The sequence below is a fragment of the Quercus lobata genome, chromosome 8 (genome assembly GCF_001633185.2).
Source record: "Quercus lobata isolate SW786 chromosome 8, ValleyOak3.0 Primary Assembly, whole genome shotgun sequence".
Taxonomy (NCBI): Eukaryota; Viridiplantae; Streptophyta; class Magnoliopsida; order Fagales; family Fagaceae; genus Quercus; species Quercus lobata.
The window spans coordinates 63,100,521-63,122,425 of NC_044911.1; the positions used below are offsets into that span (position 1 = coordinate 63,100,521).

Sequence of the window (21,905 nt, forward strand, 5' to 3'; positions counted from 1 at the left end):
ATATAAGTTTTAAACAGAACCTAGTCCTGCATGGCTCCACGGACCACAGACTAAGGGGAAATTAATACTTAAGGCAAATATTCATAGTTTTAGACAGAACCCAAGTCCTGCATGGCTCCTCGGACCACAGACTTGGGGGAAATTATTACTCATATAAGTTTTAAACAGAACCTAGTCCTGCATGGCACCACGGACCACAGACTAAGGGGAAATTAATACTTAAGGCAACTATTCATAGTTTTAAACAGAACCCAAGTCCTGCATGGCTCCTCGGACCACAGACTTGGGGAAATTATTACTCATATAAGTTTTAAACAGAACCTAGTCCTGCATGGCTCCACGGACCACAGACTAAGGGGAAATTAATACTTAAGGCAACTATTCATAGTTTTAAACAGAACCCAAGTCCTGCATGGCTCCTCGGACCACAGACTTGGGGGAAATTATTATTCATATAAGTTTTAAACAGAACCTAGTCCTGCATGGCTCCACGGACCACAGACTAAGGGGAAATTAATACTTAAGGCAACTATTCATAGCTTTAGACAGAACCCAAGTCCTGCATGGCTCCTCGGACCACAGACTTGGGGGAAATTATACTCATATAAGTTTTAAACGGAACCTATCCTGCATGGCTCCACGGACCACAGACTAATGGGAAATTAATACTTAAGGCAACTATTCATAGTTTTAAACAGAACCCAAGTCCTGCATGGCTCCTCGGACCACAGACTTGGGGGAAATTATTATTCATATAAGTTTTAAACAGAACCTAGTCCTGCATGGCTCCACGGACCACAGACTAAGGGGAAATTAATACTTCAGGCAACTATTCATAGTTTTAAACAGAACCCAAGTCCTGCATGGCTCCTCGGACCACAGTCTTGGGGGAAATTATTACTCATATAAGTTTTAAACAGAACCTAGTCCTGCATGGCTCCACGGACCACAAACTAAGGGGAAATTAATACTTAAGGCAACTATTCATAGTTCTAGACAGAACTCAAGTCCTGCATGGCTCCTCGGACCACAGACTTGGGGGAAATTATTACTCATATAAGTTTTAAACAGAACGTAGTCCTGCATGGCTCCACGGACCACAGACTAAGGGGAAATTAATACTTAAGGCAACTATTCATAGTTTTAGACAGAACCCAAGTCCTGCATGGCTCCTCGGACCACAGACTTGGGGGCAATTATTACTCATATAAGTTTTAAACAGAACGTAGTCCTGCATGGCTCCACGGACCACAGACTAAGGGGAAATTAATACTTAAGGCAACTATTCATAGTTTTAGACAGAACCCAAGTCCTACATGGCTCCTCGGACCACAGACTTGGGGGAAATTATTACTCATATAAGTTTTAAACAGAACCTAGTCCTGCATGGCTCCACGGACCACAGACGAAGGGGAAATTAATACTTAAGGCAACTATTCATAGTTTTAAACAGAACCCAAGTCCTGCATGGCTCCTCGGACCACAGACTTGGGGGAAATTATTATTCATATAAGTTTTAAACAGAACCTAGTCCTGCATGGCTCCACGGACCACAGACTAAGGGGAAATTAATACTTAAGGCAACTATTCATAGTTTAGACAGAACCCAAGTCCTGCATGGCTCCTCGGACCACAGACTTGGGGGAAATTATTACTCATATAAGTTTTAAACAGAACCTAGTCCTGCATGGCACCACGGACCACGGACTAAGGGGAAATTAATACTTAGGGCAACTATTCATAGTTTTAAACCCAGTCCTGCAACCCAAGTCCAACGGATACCACAGACTAAGGGGAAATTAATACTAAGGCAACTATTCATAGTTTTAACAGAACCCAAGTCCTACATGGCTCCTCGGACCACAGACTTGGGGAAATTATTACTCATATAAGTTTTAAACAGAACCTGTCCTGCATGGCTCCACGGACCACAGACTAAGGGGAAATTAATACTTAAGGCATACAAGTTTTAAACAGAACCTAGTCCTGCATGGCTCCTCGGACCACAGACTTGGGGAAATTCATTACTCATATAAGTTTTTAACAGAACCTAGCCTGCAGCTTCACGCCACAGACTAAGGGGAATTAATACTTAAGGCAACTATGTCATAGTTTTAAACAGAACCCAAGTCCTGCATGGCTCCTCGGACCACAGACTTGGGGGAAATTATTACTCATATAAGTTTTAAACAGAACCTAGTCCTGCATGGCTTCACGGACCACAGACTAAGGGGAAATTAATACTTAAGGCAACTATTCATAGTTTTAAACAGAACCCAAGTCCTGCATGGCTCCTCGGACCACAGACTTGGGGGAAATTATTATTCATATAAGTTTTAAACAGAACCTATTCCTGCATGGCTCCACGGACCACAGACTAAGGGGAAATTAATACTTAAGGCAACTATTCATAGTTTTAAACAGAACCCAAGTCCTGCATGGATCCTCGAACCACAGACTTGGGGGAAATTATTACTCATATAGGTTTTAAACAGAAACTAGTCCTGCATGGCTTCACGGACCACAGACTAAGGGGAAATTAATACTTGAGGCAACTATTCATAGTTTTAAACAGAACCCAAGTCCTGCATGGATCCTCGGACCACAGACTTGGGGGAAATTATTATTCATATAAGTTTTAAACAGAACCTAGTCCTGCATGGCTCCACGGACCACAGACTAAGGGGAAATTAATACTTGAGGCAACTATTCATAGTTTTAGACAGAACCCAAGTCCTGCATGGCTCCTCGGACCACAGACTTGGGGGAAATTATTACTCATATAAGTTTTAAACAGAACTAGTCCTGCATGGCTCCACGGACCACAGACTAAGGGGAAATTAATACTTAAGGCAACTATTCATAGTTTTAAACAAAACCCAAGTCCTGCATGGCTCCTCGGACCACAGACTTGGGGGAAATTATTACTCATATAAGTTTTAAACAGAACCTAGTCCTGCATGGCTCCACGGACCACAGACTAAGGGGAAATTAATACTTAAGGCAACTATTCATAGTTTTAAACAGAACCCAAGTCCTGCATGGCTCCTCGGACCACAGACTTGGGGGAAATTATTACTCATAAGTTTTAAACAGAACCTAGTCCTGCATGGCTCCACGGACCACAGACTAAGGGGAAATTAATACTTAAGCAACTATTCATAGTTTTAAACAGAACCAAGTCCTGCATGGCTCCTCGGACCACAGACTTGGGGGAAATTACTTTGGGGGAAATTATTACTCATAAGTTTTAAACAGAACCTAGTCCTGCATGGCTCCACGGACCACAGACTAAGGGGAAATTATTACTTAAGACAACTATTCATAGCTTTAAACAGAACCTAAGTCCTGCATGGCTCCTCGGACCACAGACTTGGGGGAAATTATTGGATTGGGAAATTATTACTTATAAGTTTTAAACAGAACCTAGTCCTGTATGGCTCCACGGACCACAGACTAAGGGGAAATTATTACTTAAGACAACTATTCATAGCTTTAAACAGAACCTAAGTCCTGCATGGCTCCTCGGACCACAGACTTGGGGGAAATTATTGCTTATGATAGATTGGGAGATTATTACTTAAAGGAAATCATTTTAATACGTGCGCGCAGTCTGGCACCATCGCAACTCTCAGATGCGCAGCCCAAAAACCCATTTTATTTTGACCGTTTATCTGTATCTACATAGTTGCAAATGTTTAAAGAAGAGCGCTACTGACGTGCATCCATAGTGAGCAAAACGAACATTTTATATTAATATTCCGAGTACATTAGAAAGAGAAGTCCTTACAAAAGAACGGGAAAATAGGACGACTCTCGGTCAAAAAAAAAAAAAGGGGGGGGGGGAAAGAGTACAAAGATCAAAAGCCTAGAAGGCTAAGCCTCAGCAGGAGGATCTTCTTTCTGCTCGGGCTGAGGAGGCGGAACCTCGACGGTAGAGTCTGCGACGGGATCCTTCGCCATATCGAGCACAAGGACAGCATCAGGCGTCACCAGATCCTGCTCTGAAGCCATTTGGGCGTCATCAAGCTTCTCTCGGATCTCTTGAGGATAGAAGATGTTCTCGGGCAGTCTTAGTGCTGAATCCGCAGGAACTCCTGCAGCATCGAGAGCATGAGCCCATGAAATACTGCAGTAATCCCTGCACACCTCGGGGATCTCCTCGGATAGCCTAGCCTCCGTCTCTTCGGCCCCGAGCTGGCGAGCGGCACTCTTCTCAGCCTCTATGGCCTCTCGGATCAGTTGGGCCTCCTCTTTGACCCGTCGCAGCTCATCCTCGACCCTTTGCAGAGCAGTCTTGAGGTCCTGCACTGCCTGTTTCTCGGTGGCGAGGTTAATCTGGGTCGAGAACAGCTCCTTGCGCTGGTCCTCCGCCTGGGCCTCAGCACTCTTCAAACCAGCGTCTGCGGATTTGCGCCGGTTCTCCGACTCCTTGAACTTGTCCATGAGTTCAGCGTAATCGTGCTGGAGGGACCCCAAGGTTTTCTCCACCTCCGCCCGCGCCTGGTTCTCGACCTCAGCCCGACTACTGTTACCACGGCAAAATTCCTCAGCCACGAATACCTGCTGGGTAATCTACAAACGAAACAAGATTGCTTTAATCTAACAAGGTCAAATAAATTAATGAAACAATAAAATGATTACTTACCATCGCAAGATCTCTTTTAAGGGAGAGGAAGATCTCGAGCTGAGAGAACCGCCTATAAGCCTCCATATCCCGAGGAAGGAGTAGGGACTGCTCTAAGGCCTCGGCCACGTACCCCGCCCGGCCTCGATTGTACTCTCAGATCGAAGCATTGTTGGGAATGGCCACCCCATCCAGTTCCAATCTGGGGCTCCATACACGCGGGGTAGCACGTACCTCCGCAAGATTCTCCTCGTCCCGACTCTCCTAGGAATTGCCCCTTCTGCTCCTTGGCGCGCGAGTGGTTTTTTGCTGCTTGGTCGGCTGGGCAACCACCTCGCCCTCCTCAGGAGTGTCGGCCGGCCTTTTCTTCTTTAAATCCGGATTAACCTTAAGGCCAAGGTCCGAGGTGTCCGTAGGGGCCACAGGAGGGAGGGTCTTGCCCTGTGATGGGGCTGGCGCCTTCGAGGACTGTCCTTTCAACGACTAGCCTTTCCCTCAGGAGGCCATCAACTCCTTTAGAGTTTTTCCTTTTCCTGCCATGGGCTCTATCTCTTCGTCCGAAGTGTCGTCTGAACAGATAATGATGGAAGGAACACCCACTGCGGAATGTCGGTCCCGCTCTCCTTCGGGATCGAAAAGTTCCACCAAGGGGGTCTGCTGGACTTCCTCCTCAAAATAAAACTCGTCTATCTCTTCTTCAAGGGAAAGACGAGATGATTCGGCCTCCTCTTCAGCCTGAACGGCAACACCAGGCTCGTTTGGCGGAGGTAGCTGCTCTGCTAAGTAGGGATTCCTAACACCGAGCAACACAACTGGTGGCAGATCGTGTTCAGCTAGGAACCCGTCCCGGGACACGTCAATCCTGGCCAACCTCGGACTGCCCGCCCTTATAGCGTGACCGATAGCCTGGAAAGAGCTGCTCAGGGGTTGATAGCCCAGAACCAGATGGGCCGCACGCAACTGTCCGTCCTCGGAAACGTAAATCTCTGATCTAAGAAGGTAGTTTAACGCTGGCACGTTCACAAAGTTTAGCCGAGGAGCGACGTGAACTTTATTTGCAAGCAATCAAGGAAAGCGGGGTTAGTTCACAAAATTTTCCAATTACAAAGAAAGCAAGAAAAATAAACCCTCAATACTAAATCCTTTCCCAAAAAAGGATCGACCCTAAAAACGCCGCACCTGGGTTTCCTGCCCGAGTTGGACAATGAATACCGTCGAACCACTCCCCAGAAGCAATCAGGAAGTCATTCTTCACGGTCTTATTGGATATTGGGAGACAAGAGATCAACCTAACGTCCTCGTTCCGGGATTTAAGATAATACCCCTCATCCCCGAGGCGGTGACATTCGTACAGATAAGCCACATCATGCCAAGTAAGGCCTAAATTCATCCGCTCGTCTAAGAAATCTACACAGCCTAGTATCTTGAACATATTCGGGGCACATTGATACGGCGTCAACCTATGGTTGAACAAGTATTCTCTTGTGATCCTACGCATGGGAAGCGTCATCCCTCCCTCTATGAAAGCAATTATGGGGATAACGACTTCTCCCTCACCTCTATCTGTCAATACTCCTTCAAGAGGACAGTACCGCAGCCCAACCCCTGGGGGAATGTGATATTTAGCCCTAAAGGCCTCCATAGCGGCTGGGGTGTTTACTAATTTCTCAAATCTACCCATCTGGACTGAACCGGGGAACAAAAGTAAAGACTCAGAAAAAAAAAAGTAGAGTCCGAGGAGGAAATTGAAACAGCAAGATGAACGAAATGTACTGGTACCTTCACAAAACGTTCAATGAGACGCCTGGGAATCTCTCGTGGACGAAACGCTTCACAAAAACGACTACGATGGCGTAACGGACGCAAGTGTTCGTGTATCTCTGGGGTTCGATGGAGTTCTCTGGAAGCCTCTAAGGTTTATGAAACGCAGATAAAAAGAAGGAACTGAACCCCTCTGACATCTTAAATAGCCAGGAGGAGAGAGAAAAAATCACTCCTGCCTAAAAATACGAGAAAAAACGATGGCCGTTCGATCTACGCCACACCGTTGGATGAGGGAACATAACGCCTCCAGAAGTTAATGGCCGCGCCTCGTAAATTGTAGCGCGTCAAAAAGTAACGGTTCGCACGCGCGCCATACGCTCTCCTTATTTCCACCCTCTCCCAAATATCAAAACCCCGTTTTTTCCTCCTCGGAAGGGGATAGAAACCGGAGTTTTAAGGGGCTAATGTGGGGCCCGGCCCAGAAATAATGGGCTATTCCAAATTCAGACCCGTCCGAGAAGCGTCCTGTCCGAAGAGAAACCACGTATGAAGCATTACTCAATCCCAAATAAACGCCAAGGAAACCTGTCCGAGGAGTAACTCCTCCTCGTACATCACGAAGCCCAGACGAGGAACTCTCCCCAGCCACTTCAGTTCATCCTCCCAACATATAAAATGAATAAAATCCAAAATATCCCATGGAGAGCTACCACCACATTAATTGCGCCCCAACCACCCTTTTGGCCGCATTAATGAGGAAATGACCCCTGAACAGTACCACCTTGGCCTCTGCAACTCACATGGGGAGAGATGAAGGCGTCTGATGGGACAGCCACTCAAGTAGGTGCTTAGATGGTCAACAAGTGTAGGGTTGAGATGAGAGAAGGGAACTATATAATGTAGTGGAGTCCCTCAGAGAAGAGGACGAAAAATTCTGTATGAGGAACTAAAGAAATAAACTTATACGTGAGAGATCCATTCTGGTGTTTTTATTTTCTGCAACAATGCTGTCCATATATCAGACCGAATAGACTCACTGAGACCAAGTTCTTTGACCCATCCTCTACAATATTTATTGTGGATTGCGCTGTGGGCCAGGGCCTGATCAATCGAATTTGGGCCAGGAAAATCGTGCAACTACAATATATATTAAAAAGTGGTAGTTCTACGTAATATTAACCAAGCAAACAACAATTGACTAATCTTGAAATTACAATTGTTTTAGGAATGAGTGGGATATATGGAAAATGTCACAAAATATTTTAATTTGTAAAAGTTAGGGTCCGTTTGGGAACAGCTTATTTAGCTAAAACTAAAATTTTTTTTGCTGAAAGTACTGTAGATAAAGTTAAAGTACTGTAAATAAAACTAAAAGGTAGCTGAAATAGTACAGTAGGACTAATAAATAGTACCAAAAAATGCAATGATACTTATAAATTAAAGGAAATACTCGACCAAGGGAGGGAGATGCAGTGAGGGAAGGAAACACATTACAAAATATGTCACTTATCCAATTAATTTTGTATGACTAACCTTTGCTTTTATTTGAATAAATGGCACTATATGTCCTCTCAAAAGGATTTAAAAAAAAAAAACCCTAGTAAAGTCTTATACTTTAACATTTAAATGGATCACTAAAAAATCAAATTGTAACTTGCAAAAATACTAATTATTAACCAAATCAAATTAAACCAATGGGATAAAGAGAAACAACCTTTGATTAGGAATTGGAATACCATGATACCAAGATATTCATAAAAGTGGATATAGATTTTCTAAAAAGAACAAATGTGATGCGAGAACCATTAGTGGGGATGAAAAAAAGTGTTTGAACTGGTAAAATAATCCACCAAAAGAGAAACAAAATTGAAGAGAGAGAGAGAGAGAGAGATTATTGACACTTTTTTCTTGTGAACAACTTGAAAGGAATAAGGGAAAGATGTGAAAATGAAGTAATATGAAATTTATATGAAAATTAAGATGAAAGAGGAAGGGTTGAAGTTTTTTTTTTTTTTTTGAGGAAGACTTGAAGTAAATGAATTAAATTTGAAGAAAGTGAAACAGTATAATTTAAGAAGAAATAAAGAAGAATAAAACTATAAAAGGAAATCAAATGAAAATTTTAAGACAACAATGCTTGGAGGAGATGAAAGATTAAATTAAAAAGACAATGGTTGAAGAAAATAAAAGGTTTGAACAAAGTAAAAATTATAGAAATTAAGAAAGGATGTTAATTGTGGGGCCTGGCCTAGAAATAATGGGCTATTCCAAATTCAGGCCCGTCCGAGGAGCGTCCTGTCCGAAGAGAAACCACATATGAAGCACTATTCAATCCCAATAACAACGAGGTAACCTTTCCGAGGAGTAACTCCTCCTCGGACGTCACGAAGTCCAAACGAGGAACACTCCCCAGCCAACTCAGTTCACCCTCCCAACATATAAAATGAATAAAATCCAAAATATCCCATAGAGAGCTACCACCACATTAATTGCGCCCCAACCACCCTCTTGGCCACATTAATGAGGAAATGACCCCTGAACAGTACCGCCTTGGCCTCTGCAACTCACATGAGGAGAGATGAGGGCGTCTGATGGGACAGGCACTCAAGTAGATGCTTAGATGATCAACAAGTGTAAGGTTGAGATGAGAGGAGGGGAACTATATAATGTAATGGAGTCCCACAAAGAAGGGGACGAAAAATACTGTATGAGGAACTAAAGAAATAGAGTTATACGTGAGAGATCCATTCTTGTGTTTTTTTTGTTTTCTGCAACAATATTGTCCATGTATTAGACCGAATAGGCTCACTGAAGCTAAGTTCTTTGACCCATCCTCTACAAATATTTATTGTGGGTTGCGCTTTGGGCCAGGGCCTGATCAATAAAACTTGGGCCAGGAAAATCGTGCAACTACATTAATAACATTGCACAAAAGGAGTTTTATAAAATTTATTGCAAAGCTTCTATAATTATATATAGTATAGATTTGTATCCACTAATTTTTTATTTTATTTTTATTCTTCATTGATTTCATTTTTTTTAGTTATAAGCATTTAAATTAAAGTAAATAAATATGTAAATGCAAAGTTGCATGTAAAGTTAAAATCATCCAAGATTAATGTGTGAAGTCAATTTATTTAAATATACTCAAAAGATTCGGAATAAAAATTAAAAAAAAAATGATTATGTGGCCAATGACATGCTGGACGAGATGGCGTAACATGAGTTTAGCAACAATAAATTATGTACTTTAGTTTTTAAATATTATATAGATATGGGAAAATACTAGTACACATTCTATTATACATAATTTTACATACACACTTAAAATACATTAAAAGTCTTGATCAAGTTGGAAATCATGACTTCAAGTCACGATTTCAGTTCATTTCTAGTGTGTACTTCTAATCATTCTTACTCTCATCTTTGTGCACTTCTAATCATAATACAGTTCATTTTACTCGCATTTTCGTGCACTTCTAATTATAATGAAAAAGATCGCTTCTCTCCCAAAAAAAAAAAAGACTTTACTTTCACGATCTATACACTGTCATGTTATCTCCAAGTTGCTTCTTGTTTGTCTCCAAGCTTGACCGCAAATACCATATCCTTGGGATAGCAGCAAAGTATTTGAGAGAGAGAGAGAGAGAACTGGTAGTAATTAGGGGGTGAGGGGTAGTTAGGAATTTGCTTCATGAGTTATGGTTAGGAATTTATACGTATCATTTCAAAGAATATTCATAAAATGAAATAAAATAAAATGATTACTTCCCAAATAATGAAAAAGACCGTTTAGAAAGAGCTATTCCATCACCACATGTCTAATTACAATGTATCAAACACTGCCATTGTGGAGGTTTAAGGGAAAAAACTTAAGTAATCCCGGCTCCAAGCTCTCACACAGGAGTTTTGAGTTAATTTTCTGAAATAGGCATAATTGGCTTTCACCACATTACCTAAAGAGTAACTTAGAGAGGTTGAACAAAATTTCTTTAACTAGGCATAATTAGCTTCTAACACAGAACCAAAAGCATAATACACAAATGTAAATCTTAAGCCACTTCAAGCCTCTTCTTCTTTCATATTCATAGTTAATTTCATCATTAGAATCTTCATTGACAAATTTAACTCTAGCTGAAACTCTACCATAATCACCTTCAACATTGTTTAAAATGGTAATGCTAAAAATATGGATCGTAAAATTAGTGGTCGTCGTTGTCGTCGTCCTCCTCCTCCTCCTCATCATCATCATCATCATCTTCATCATCGTTATCGTCATCGTCATCGTCGTCTTCTTTATAGCTTTTTTTGGGTTTAAAGCACATTCTCATTCTGATTTCTTGTAAGTCAAATCTATCTCTATTCTTGATTTCATAATCATCATCTTCATCAGCATCTTCATTTTCGTCTTCAACAGCATCTTCATTTCTGATTTCTTGTAAGTCAAATCTATCTCTATTCTTGATTTCATAATCATCATCTTCATCAGCATCTTCATTTTCGTCTTCAACAGCATCTTCATTCACAACTTCAACAGCATCTTCATTCACAACTTCAACATAATCTTCGTCACTTTTATAGCTGTCTCCATAGTCTTCATCATCGTGAAGAGCTCTCCTTAAAACCATAGGCCAGTAGCATTTTTCAACGTCATCTAAAATTAGATCAAACGCATCGCTGTCGACGGTTGGATCATATATAGGTATGGCATAATTAAATTTTCTCCTACCATTATGCTTCCGAAGCTGAATCTTCCTAGGTTTAGCTTTCATTGCATCTACAATTAATCCAGCACACATCAAAGTAAGCTACAATCACAATTATGTTGAAAATAATCAAAATCTCAAGAGTAAAATATAACCATCATTGTGAGATTAATAGATGCTTCCTAAACACAATGGAAAAAACAGATACACAACAACAAGAGCCAAGTACCGTATGGTACTTCTTTAATGGTCAAGAAAAGAAGGAATGGGTGGTTGTAAATGGGCCCGGCTCCCCTCACATTTTCATTTAGATGAAAAACACACTTGAGAAATAAACAATCCAATGGATAAAAACATAGACACGTCAAATGAATATTTTCCCTCCCTCACTCTCTCTCTCTCTCTCTCTCTCTCTCCCCAACTCCATCGCTGTCCACTGAGCATTGCAAGTTCAGACCCGCGGAGAAAAGACCTCTCCCTAATGAAAACAAAAACAACTTAGGACGGAACACCATCTGTACCCCATTCAAATAATACTTTAAATTGTATTTGACGTGTCTATTTGTTAGCCATGAGGGTTTTGAATGGGAGGGAACCCAAGATGTACATGAGGGAGTCATATTCATGAGGGACAACCACCCTGACAGAGAATCGAACAGCCTCTACACCCCATTAAATACTATGGGTTAAGTTGAAATTAAAATAGATTAGCAAAAAAAATTGAAATTAAGATAACGATACTTAAAAAGTAAAGAAAATCACAAAAATCTTAAAAGTCATACCAGTGATTTTTTCAATCCAAGCGAAGGAATAACTTTTATCCTGAAGCAAAAAACCAAAATACAAATGTTAGAATTTATCATATTATGAAAGCAGAATCTTAAAAAGACTTATGCCTTACTTTCCATGACAAGAAATTGCAACACAAATAAATGTCAAAATTTTAAAGATGTATAAATTTGAAATTTGATAGTTGGAACAAAGAAAGTCAATGAAACACAAGAACATAGTGAGCAGATATTTCTATCGATTTATTTCAAGAAGAAACAAAACAAGGAAAGTTTCCACTTCAAAATTGTGAAAAGCATCAAGAAAACTATTAATGATGAAAACATCATTTTCATGACTTTTTCTTTCACCAACAAACACAAATGAAGAGGAAAATGGTTGAGATAGTAGTGACAGTCTGTACAAAGGATTAAAAAATTCCAAGCCATTTGAATACAGTTTTGCTTGATGCAAAGAAAAGGTTAGTTTGTTTTCTTTTACTTACCAATCCATCATTGACACTAAATAAATAAAAAATAAAATAAAAAATAAAAAATCCAAATTCAAACAAAACAATACAGTGACCAACAAACACAAGAAAATGTGGTAAACTACAAATTAATTAGCATCGGACAAATGTAATAAGGGACAACTTTTTTTATTATTATTTTTTTATAAGTACTAGTTAATATTATAATGAATAAAAACCCTTCATGTTCGCAAGGACAATTGCGAAAAACAGACAAAAATCTCAATAAATGAATTCCTCAAGTCAATCAAGCACACAAGAATTTCCATTGAAGGAATAATCAAATTAATTTTCTGAATAAATTCATCTATATTCTAAAAGGAAATAGGCCTATGATAAAAGAAACAAAGGAGGGGGTTTATATGCCATGCAACCATTTTTTAACACATAATATTGATATAAAAATAAATAAATAAAAGGAACATCAACCGAGGAAATTAATTAGATGAATGTACTGGGAAATGGTGAACTCACATCATAATGGATAAACCTAAAAATAATGTTTTTAGAAGACTCTGGTGGAGTTAGCTTATCAAAATCCTGAGCAACCTTGTCTAGTTCAAGCCCACTATCCTTAAGCTTTTCCATGAGAACTGCCTTCGAGTTCCAGTCAGGATAAGAGAGAAAAATCTTTTCAACCGCTGCAAAAACAGATCAAATAAAAAAATTAAATTTATTTATCCAGGAAGGATGAAATAGAGTAGGACAAAGATAATTGAAGTTCAGTCGACTCAAACTTATGTCACACCTATCTTGCACGAACCATTTCCGAAAAAAAATGAATCCGATGCTTGATCTGATGGTTCTTGTATGCTCAACTCACATCTAGAAAGACAAAAAATAAACAAAAATAAATAATACAACAGTTACAAAAAAGTCTCTGAATAATGAATATGATAGTGAGAAGACATGACCCAAAAAAAAAAAAGTTAAAAAAATCTCTTATTTAACCTTTCAAAACTGTTTTAATTCATTTTCATGTCAAAAACACAATTTAAAAATAAAACAATTAAACAGCTGTAGGAATGATAGAGAGACAAAAAATAAGCGTAGTTTGAGTATTAGCATTTACGGGAACTCCGAAATGGAGTCGGATGATTCTGTTACAGACTCCATTGTTGCCTGTAGAGATGGGCTGTGCTTATGGTGATCTAGCTGATCAGCTTCTGTCACACCTAAATCTGATGAGTGAACTGAGGGTGGTTGTATGCTCGGCTCACATCTAAAGATAACAAACCAATAAACATAAAAAGAAACAACAAAATTTCAAAGAACTGTAGTTTTGAGGATGGAATAGCATTTTACATGGACTTGGAATCAGCTTCTGCTGGTTCTGTGACAGACTCCATTGTAGGCTGTAGAGATGGGTCCTGCTTGAATCGCTTGTTAAGCGGACCTAGTTGGTCCTTCTCCAACTCCATGGATTCGTCACCCTTCTTTACCTGTGCCAGAAAAGTCAGAAAAATCCACAATATCACAAAATGCAAAACCAAACAAATACATGCTAATGTGTGACTAATTACAAATCTCTAAAGTATTTGATCATCTCTAACTGTGAAACCATCAACAAGCCCTAAAAAATGACATGGATTTATACATAAGCTTACTAAAACAGTAAGGTATCAAATTACAGAACGAAGCCAAACGTTGTTATTGTAGAGGATAATGAACAAATTTACATGGTTTAAAAAACCTAGAACAGAACAGAACAATCACACCAACCCTAACAGATCAAACAAAACCAACAAGGTTTCAAAATACGAAAATTATAACAGCGTACTTTGCCCTAAATAAGTTGATTTCATACTAAATATCTAAAAGCAAAACAAAACAAAAACAAAAATCAAAAACAAAAAAGATTCTTACCGCCTCTCTCTTTTTTCTCTCTCTTTCACCGCCTCTGTCTTGAGAATTTTATAATTTATATTTTGGGTGTGTCCCGATGATCGGACGGATATAATTTATTCCACTCTACGAAATCGAACGGTAAATACGGGCACAAGTTGTGTTTTCTCAGAAAGCCTCATGTTTTTGCAAAATTGTGGACACCGCCCATATGCTCTGTCTAATAAAATGAAAGCCCATATCTTTTTACAAAAAGGAAATAGCCCATCCTCTCTCACTTGGGCTCAACTTGCCGAATCATTTTCAATAAAAGTGACCCCAATTACTTTCTTCTAAAACAAGGGCCACAAGCCCATAACAAAATAAAACTTGACATTTTCGTATTCAAATAATAATTGAGATAAATTAATTTTATACGCCCTTTATGTAGTAATTGAATTTTAATTGTTACACTTGTTATCAATTCATTATTCAGATTCAAAGAGAGGGTGTGTTGTGCATAATATACCGCACTTTATTTCTCAAAGTAAATAAATAAAAAAAAAAACCTCTCTTCCTACTCCCTTAAAAGTTACAATAGGTTTTGAGTGAAATTTATATTGTGCTTTTGTGTAAGGATCACATTTTCTCTCCATTGAGTGTGTGCATGCATTTGTTTCTATAAAAAAATTACATAAATAATTGTCTCACATTTCTTAAGAGGGGGTGTTATGTAATGTGTGTAGTATAATTTGCTCTACCGTCACTTAAAAGATACTGTATAGTTTGTAATATGCCTTTTAAGGAGAGGGTTCAAAGAAATAGTTAAAGATTTGAACTAATTAAAGAACTCAATTTAACTTTGGAATTTGGGTAGAAGTGACTGTAATTTATGTTTTAAATTGCTTAATTTTAGAGAGCTGAGAGTCGTTCTCCCTCAGGTTGTCTATTTTATCCTGCTTAATTTTAGAGCGGAGAGCCATTCTCCCTCTAGTTGTCTAGGGATTGGGCAAAGTGGAGAGTCGTTATCCCTCAGGTTGTCTAGGGATTGGGTGACTTTTGTTTATTGAGATCTTTTAATAAAAGAAAAATATCAGGTAACTTTAAACATAATAAATTAGGTTTTTTAAATTTCATTCATTAGCATAATTTACATTATCACACGATAATTAAGAAACTCTTGTTATACTGTAATGGTGATTACATGTCACTAAGATCATTATCACAAGAAATATGATGTAGAATCAAGTAATTATAACTATTCATTTATTACACTATAAAAAGATGGTGAAATGAAATGATATTTAAATCAAATATCCAAAAAATACCCTTATTTATAAAATAATCATATTTTGTGAATGTGAAATGAAAAAATACACATTCACAAATAGATTACATAAATACCTACAAACAATTAGAAGCATATGCATGAATACAAAGGCATGTGTAGGAATCAGTGACAAATCATAATCTGCCAAGGAGACCAAACAGCACCGCCAGAAATAGCCAGAAATAGAGTTTGGCACTTTTTTCTAATTGTAAATTCATCACTTCCATTTGTACATTGGTACAGGCTGCTCACATACAGACTATATATAGTCTACACATTCCCAACCATTGTTACCAATTCTATGAATGTCCCCTGAACAAAACGCCATAGAAAAAAAAAATCAAATTTAAGTATTTAAACATAACTCCTAGAATGCATAGTCGAAGTGCAGAAAGTTGAGGATTTTACTTTATTCAAGGGAAAAAGAACTTGCAAGTATGTGTGTGTTAGTGGCTTAGTGTAGCTCTATCGGATTGAATAATGTTCTTAGGAAACAATTCAAGAAAAGACAGCTAAATAATAAAATAGTCATTCTTTAGAAAAAGTCATTCTCTAGAAAAAGTCATTCCATTACGAGTTCAAATCTTCTATCCCACTTTTTTTACTCCACTTTATACTTCACAAATAAAAACTTGACATGAGTACAACTATTGATAATCTTCTGTCTCATTCTTTAAGTTCATCTTGTATTACACAAGGCACATGTTCACATTTTTAACTATTGATATTCACCACCGTACACCCTTAGTGCGGTGGTCAAGAGTGTACGGTGGTCATTTCACAAGTATAAATGCTTGTGGAGTATAAAGTTGAATATGTTTCTTCTTCAAGTGTAGTCTCCAAAACATGAAAGAATGTAAAAAATAACATGAACTGTCATGAAGTAGTCTCCAACTTAACCGGTTCATCATCAATTACACTAGGCCCATGTTCACATTTAAATCAGTGTATATAGATGTCCTTGTGCAAAAACACATTCACAAGCAATTGCTGACAGATTACATAAATACCTACCAACTATCTGAGCATATGCATGAATGCAAATGCATGTGCAGGAGAATTCAGTGACAAATCAAATGCTCTTCCTCATATGCCAAGGAGACCAAACAGCACCGCCATAAAATAGAGTTTGGCTATTTTTACTAATTGTAAATCCGTCACTTCCATATGTGCATGTACAGGTTGCCCGCATACATACTATACATTCACATCTTCATTCATTATAACCAATTCTATGGATGTCCCTGAACAAAATGCCATCAGAAAATTCAATTCAAGTATTTTAGTGGAAGAATGAGATTGTTTGATTACTGAGTTGGCGTTATATTGTCTACTTGGCATTTTTTAATTGGCATGTCTTATTTTTATTGGGCCACCTATCATATATTGCATGAATTGTATATCACCTAATTGCAGATAAATATTACCCACCCAACAATTTCCCGCCCAGAAAAATGACTCGTAGCCCATTCTCATCTACCTTGAATGTAGCCTTTATGGCAAGTCGGCAATCACCAACCTCATCTATCTACCTAAAGTTGAATTTTATTTCGCTCTTTTACTTTACCAAGGCTTTGAGAAAAATAAAGAGTAAATTACAACTTACTCACTTATGATTTGACCGAAATTTAAGTTGTTTACATGTGGTTTGAAATTTCATGATGTAAGTGTTCCATTGAATTATTTTTTTTATTTTATTTGATATTTGTGTTTTTATGTATTTTTGGATGAGAGAAACATAAAAATGAAGCAATATTACATATTTAGCCATGTTTTTGACAGAAATGAGTTACAAAACTGTACCTGAGCTAGCCTTAGGTGGGTAAAATGTTAAATTTCAAACCACAGATAGGTAACTTAAATTTCAGCAAAATTACAAGTAGATAAATTGTAATTTGCCCTACAAGAGAGAGAGAGAGAGAGAGTTAGTTGTGGAATGTGGAAATGGCCACGTGAGCCCTGTGGCGCACTTGAAAGAAGCTCACATTGGTCTCCGCTGCCTTATGTGTCGGTGGTGCTGGCACCACTATAGCCACTTCGAATGATTCGGCGATAGTGTCGAAACACTTCACCATCGTCCCTATTTTGCCTCGTACACGACTCCTTCATTTTTGCCACCATCATCTTTGGTAGGATTAGAATTGTCAATTCCGAAGCAAGCTTATAGTTATTGGTTCAATTTATATTCATGAACAATTTTGGATTTTTTTTAAAATTGATTTTGATTTTTGCTCAATTTAATCAGATTATGAATATTCACTATGGGAATTGGATGAAGGAATTGTTAAGAAATCAAAAGTAAAATGCGAAGTTCATCTTAGGTCTACGCATAAACTTGAAGAGTTTTGTTTTAGAAATGGTAGAATTTATATCAAACTAGGTTAACATGTTGGTCAATTGGTATACTCTAATCAATTTTATTTGGATTTTCTTTTCACTATGGGAATTGGATGAAGGAATTGTTAAGAAATCAAAAGTAAAACGCGAAGTTCATCTTAGGTCTACGCATAAACTTGAAGAGTTTTGTTTTAGAAATGGTGGAATTTATATCAAACTAGGTTAACATGTTGGTCAATTGGTATACTCTAATCAATTTTATTTGGATTTATATTTCTTTGTTTTTATTAAGCGAAAATGCAAAACTGACCCTCTAACTTTATTCAGATTTCATTTCAGTCCTTTAACTTTGCTTTTGTTCATTTCAATTCTCTAAATTTCAAATTTATTCAATTAAAACCTTTCCATAAACTTTTGTTAAAATTTTTTGGAAAAAAAAAATCTGAAAAATATTTTTCAATCATTAATTGAATTTTTTTAATTTAAAAAACTTGAAGAAAAATTTATAAAATTGAAAAATTAACCACGACATATAACAAAAGTTGATGGAAAAGTCTTAAATTCGAAAGTTAGAGGACTAAAATAAATAAAAGCAAAGTTAGAGGACTAAAATAAAATTTAAAGAAACTTAGATAGTCAATTTTGCGTTTTACCCTTTTTATTATTATAGAAAGTAAGAACAAGAACAAGAACAAGCTAGAATTGAGTTTTGGTTAAATCTGCTCTTTACATTTTGAGTTGCTTCTTAAATCAGTCCCTTAACTATGAAAACTTGTAATTTATATCCTTGAATATGAAAACACAGTCAACTCACTCTAAAAACAATAATTGTGCTTTTCAAGTATTACAACGTTTCCAATATTAATTCTTTCAATGGATAATTATGGGGACCAGATGAGATGGAAATTGAAGAGGAATGGGGATTTTGACCTTCGCTCGTTCTATAATAAGTTTTGAGGTTCTTTTTCCGATTCTATGGATGTCCCATGAAAAAAACGCCATAATTTCTTTTTAAATCAAATTTAAATATTTAAATATAAGACAAAATTTAGATACTGTTACTTAGGTTCTTCTTTTAAAACTCAACCATGTGATTAGAATGCATAGTGGAAGTGCAAAAACTTGAGGATTTTATTTTGTTTGAGTGAAAGAGAATGTGCAATACAAGCAAAGACAACCAAATAATTAATAAAATAGGCGTTCTCTAGGAAAAGCCATTCTATTACCATGTTTATCAAACACATGCCTCGTTGAGGTTTCAGTTGATCTTCTGACAAGCATAATTTGATTGCAGAGAGTAAACGGTTTGAGATAAATACATATATATAGCTAGGCATAATTGGCTTCAACATATAATCAAAACCAAAAGCGTAATAGACAAGCGTATACATCTTAAGCGACTTCAAGATACTATAGCTAGAGCATGCTCACCAATAACTCCACCATAACCAATAGAAAGCATCATCTTCATTTGCCATAATGTTTTTATGTTAACTTCTGCCTTCATCGTCCCATACATCATCTTCATCACTATAGACTTCTTCATTGAAAAAACTAAAAAGCCTTATTTAAAACCGTTAGCCAGTGACATTATACGCGCGCATTGCGGTCAACACTTCGATCGCGTATAGGTATGCGATACGTACGTTTTCTCTTTAGACCGAGACTCTCACATTCTTCCCTCGAAAGCTGATTCTTCTCAAAGTTAGCTTTCATCGCATCTACAATTAATTTAGTACAAATCAAAAAGTCAAGTATACTCACGTTCAAATACTACTAGTTAAATTCGAGCTACTGACACTTAAAAAGTAAAGAAAATCACAAAAGCCTTTCAAAGTTAGCTTTCATCGCATCTACAATTAATTCAGTACAAATCAAAAAGTCAAGTATACTCACGTTCAAATACTACAAGTTTTTTTTTTTTTTTTTTTTTTTTTTGAGAATCAAGAAAATACACAAGTTAAGTCGAGCACTGACACTTAAAAAGTAAAGAAATCACAAAAAGCCTTAAAAGTCATACCAGTGATTTCGTATCTCAAAAAAAAAAATACCAGTGATTTTGTATCAAAAAAAAAAAAAAAAATACCAGTGATTTTTTCAATCCAAGCAAAGTTATAGCTTTTATCCTGAAGCAAAAACCAAAAATAAAAAAATTTATTAGAATTTATCATATTATGGGAGTAGAATCTTAAAAATAATTTTGCTAACAAATGCTTATCGGCACACACTTATATTTCTTACCTTGAACTTGCAACACAAATAAATGTCAACAATCTAAAAGGGGAAGTATAAATTTGAAATTTGATATAGTTGGAACAAAAATGGTCAACGAAACACAAGAACACAAGGAGAAACAAAATAGGAAACGTTTCCACTTCAAAATTGTGAAAAGCTTCAAGAAAGTTAGTAATGAAATGCAAACATCTTACCAATAGCTCTTTCTTTCACCAATAAATTCAAACAAAAAGAAAGGCATGGGGAAGGAATATAATGATTGAGATAGATCAAAACATTTCAAGCCATTCAAATACAGTTTGGCTTGATTCAAAGAAAAGGTTAGTCCGTCTTCTTCTACTTTGCAATCCCTACTTGATAAATAAACAAATCCAAATTCAAATTTATAAAATAAAAAAATAATAATAATAAAAAAAAAAAAAAAACAATACAGCTACCAGCAAACACAAGACAGTGTGGCCAACTATAAATTAATTAGTATCGGCCAAATGTATTTGATAAACAAATATTTTAATTGATAAGTAATAGATATTATTAATGAACAAAAATCCTTTGTGTTCATGAGGACAAATATGAAACACACAAACAAAAATCTCAATAAATGAATGCCTCGAGTCAATCAGCTGCACAAAATGTCCAATGCAAGAAAAATCAAATTAATTCAGCATACATTCATCTATGTTCTAAGAGGAAAGAGGCATGTGATAAAAGAAAGGGAGGAGGGGTTTATATGCTAGGCAACAATTTTTAAATATGTAATATTAATATAAAAAAAAAAATATATATATATATATATATATAAACCAAGGAATTACATCATCAAGGTCAAGTATAGCCAAATATAATATTTTGAACAAACAAGTAATATAAAAATAGTAATGGGAAATGGTCCTCATTGAAGTTCAGTTGGCACCTCTCAGAAAATGGTTTGAGGTTGTAGATGAATCTGATGGCTTATTTGATGATTTTTGTATGCTTAAATCACATCTAGAAAGACAAGAAAAAGAAACAACAACTAAAAAAATAAAAAAGTCTTTGAATATGATGGTGAGATAGAATGATAAAATTGTTGTACATGTTGAGCTTATCAAAATAAAGAGTTAAGATCTCTTATTTGCCTATCAAAACTGTTTCCATTTTGAGAACATAATTTAAAAAATTAAACAATTAAACAGGAAGATTCTGTGACGGACTCATCCATTATTGCAAGTTCTATGACTGACTCCATTGTAGGTTGCTTGTGAGTTTGAAGCGGACCTAGTAGGTCCTCTTAACTCCATTGATTCACCATCCTCTAGCTTCATCCCAAACCTTAGCCCAACTCCAAGGATTCTCTAACCGCTAGCTTCATCTCAAACCCTAATATCACATACAAGCAAAACAAAAAGTTACTTATGTTCATTTTTTAATCGTTAAATTGCATATTCTTTATTTTCTTAAAATATGTGTCAATCAAATGTTATTTAGTATTTACTATTCGATCTATAAATTTATTTTTTATGTATAATTTTATATTACAAAAACTTAAAATTTAAATATTTGATTAATAACATTGAGATAATTATTGATCTTTAATATTCTTAAAATTTTGAAAAATTGAAGAATATAATAAAAGAATGTAATCTAATTGGGTCTAAAAAAAATTTGGAGGTTAAAATTTTTTTAAAAAAATTCATAAAATTTGTTAAATATATATAATTATTATTATTATTTTCCAGATCAGCGTAGAGCCGCCTCTGCTGCTGGCTGAGCTGACTATCATATATTTCAGGAATTGCATATCAC

General features: G+C 36.7%; 1 protein-coding gene and 1 pseudogene across 1 annotated transcript; one reads left to right on the plus strand and one right to left on the minus strand.

Annotated features, from left to right (window-relative positions):
* Window positions 1–3,718, plus strand: part of LOC115957214 — a 13,181-nt pseudogene extending 9,463 nt beyond the window's left edge.
* A 6,725-nt stretch (window positions 3,719–10,443) lies between these two features.
* Window positions 10,444–14,291, minus strand: LOC115957710 (RNA-directed DNA methylation 4-like). The gene is made up of 7 exons (XM_031076024.1): window positions 14,261–14,291; window positions 13,700–13,836; window positions 13,467–13,616; window positions 13,143–13,219; window positions 12,869–13,035; window positions 11,880–11,919; window positions 10,444–11,168 (listed from the first exon to the last, which is right to left on the minus strand). The coding sequence occupies exons 2-7, from the start codon at window positions 13,813–13,815 to the stop codon at window positions 10,594–10,596; spliced, it is 1,125 nt and encodes a 374-aa protein (XP_030931884.1). The 5' UTR covers window positions 13,816–13,836; window positions 14,261–14,291; the 3' UTR covers window positions 10,444–10,593.
* Window positions 14,292–21,905: the final 7,614 nt, after the last annotated feature.

Excerpts from the sequence above, each read along its gene's own strand:
- LOC115957710 (XM_031076024.1), bottom strand. The coding sequence starts at position 13,815 with ATGGAGTTGGAGAAGGACCAACTAGGTCCGCTTAACAAGCGATTCAAG. Across the intron at positions 13,036-13,142 it reads AAATGGTTCGTGCAAGATAG|CGGTTGAAAAGATTTTTCTC; the intron begins GTGTGACATAAG and ends CTGTTTTTGCAG. Across the intron at positions 11,920-12,868 it reads TTAGGTTTATCCATTATGAT|GATAAAAGTTATTCCTTCGC; the intron begins GTGAGTTCACCA and ends TTTTTGCTTCAG.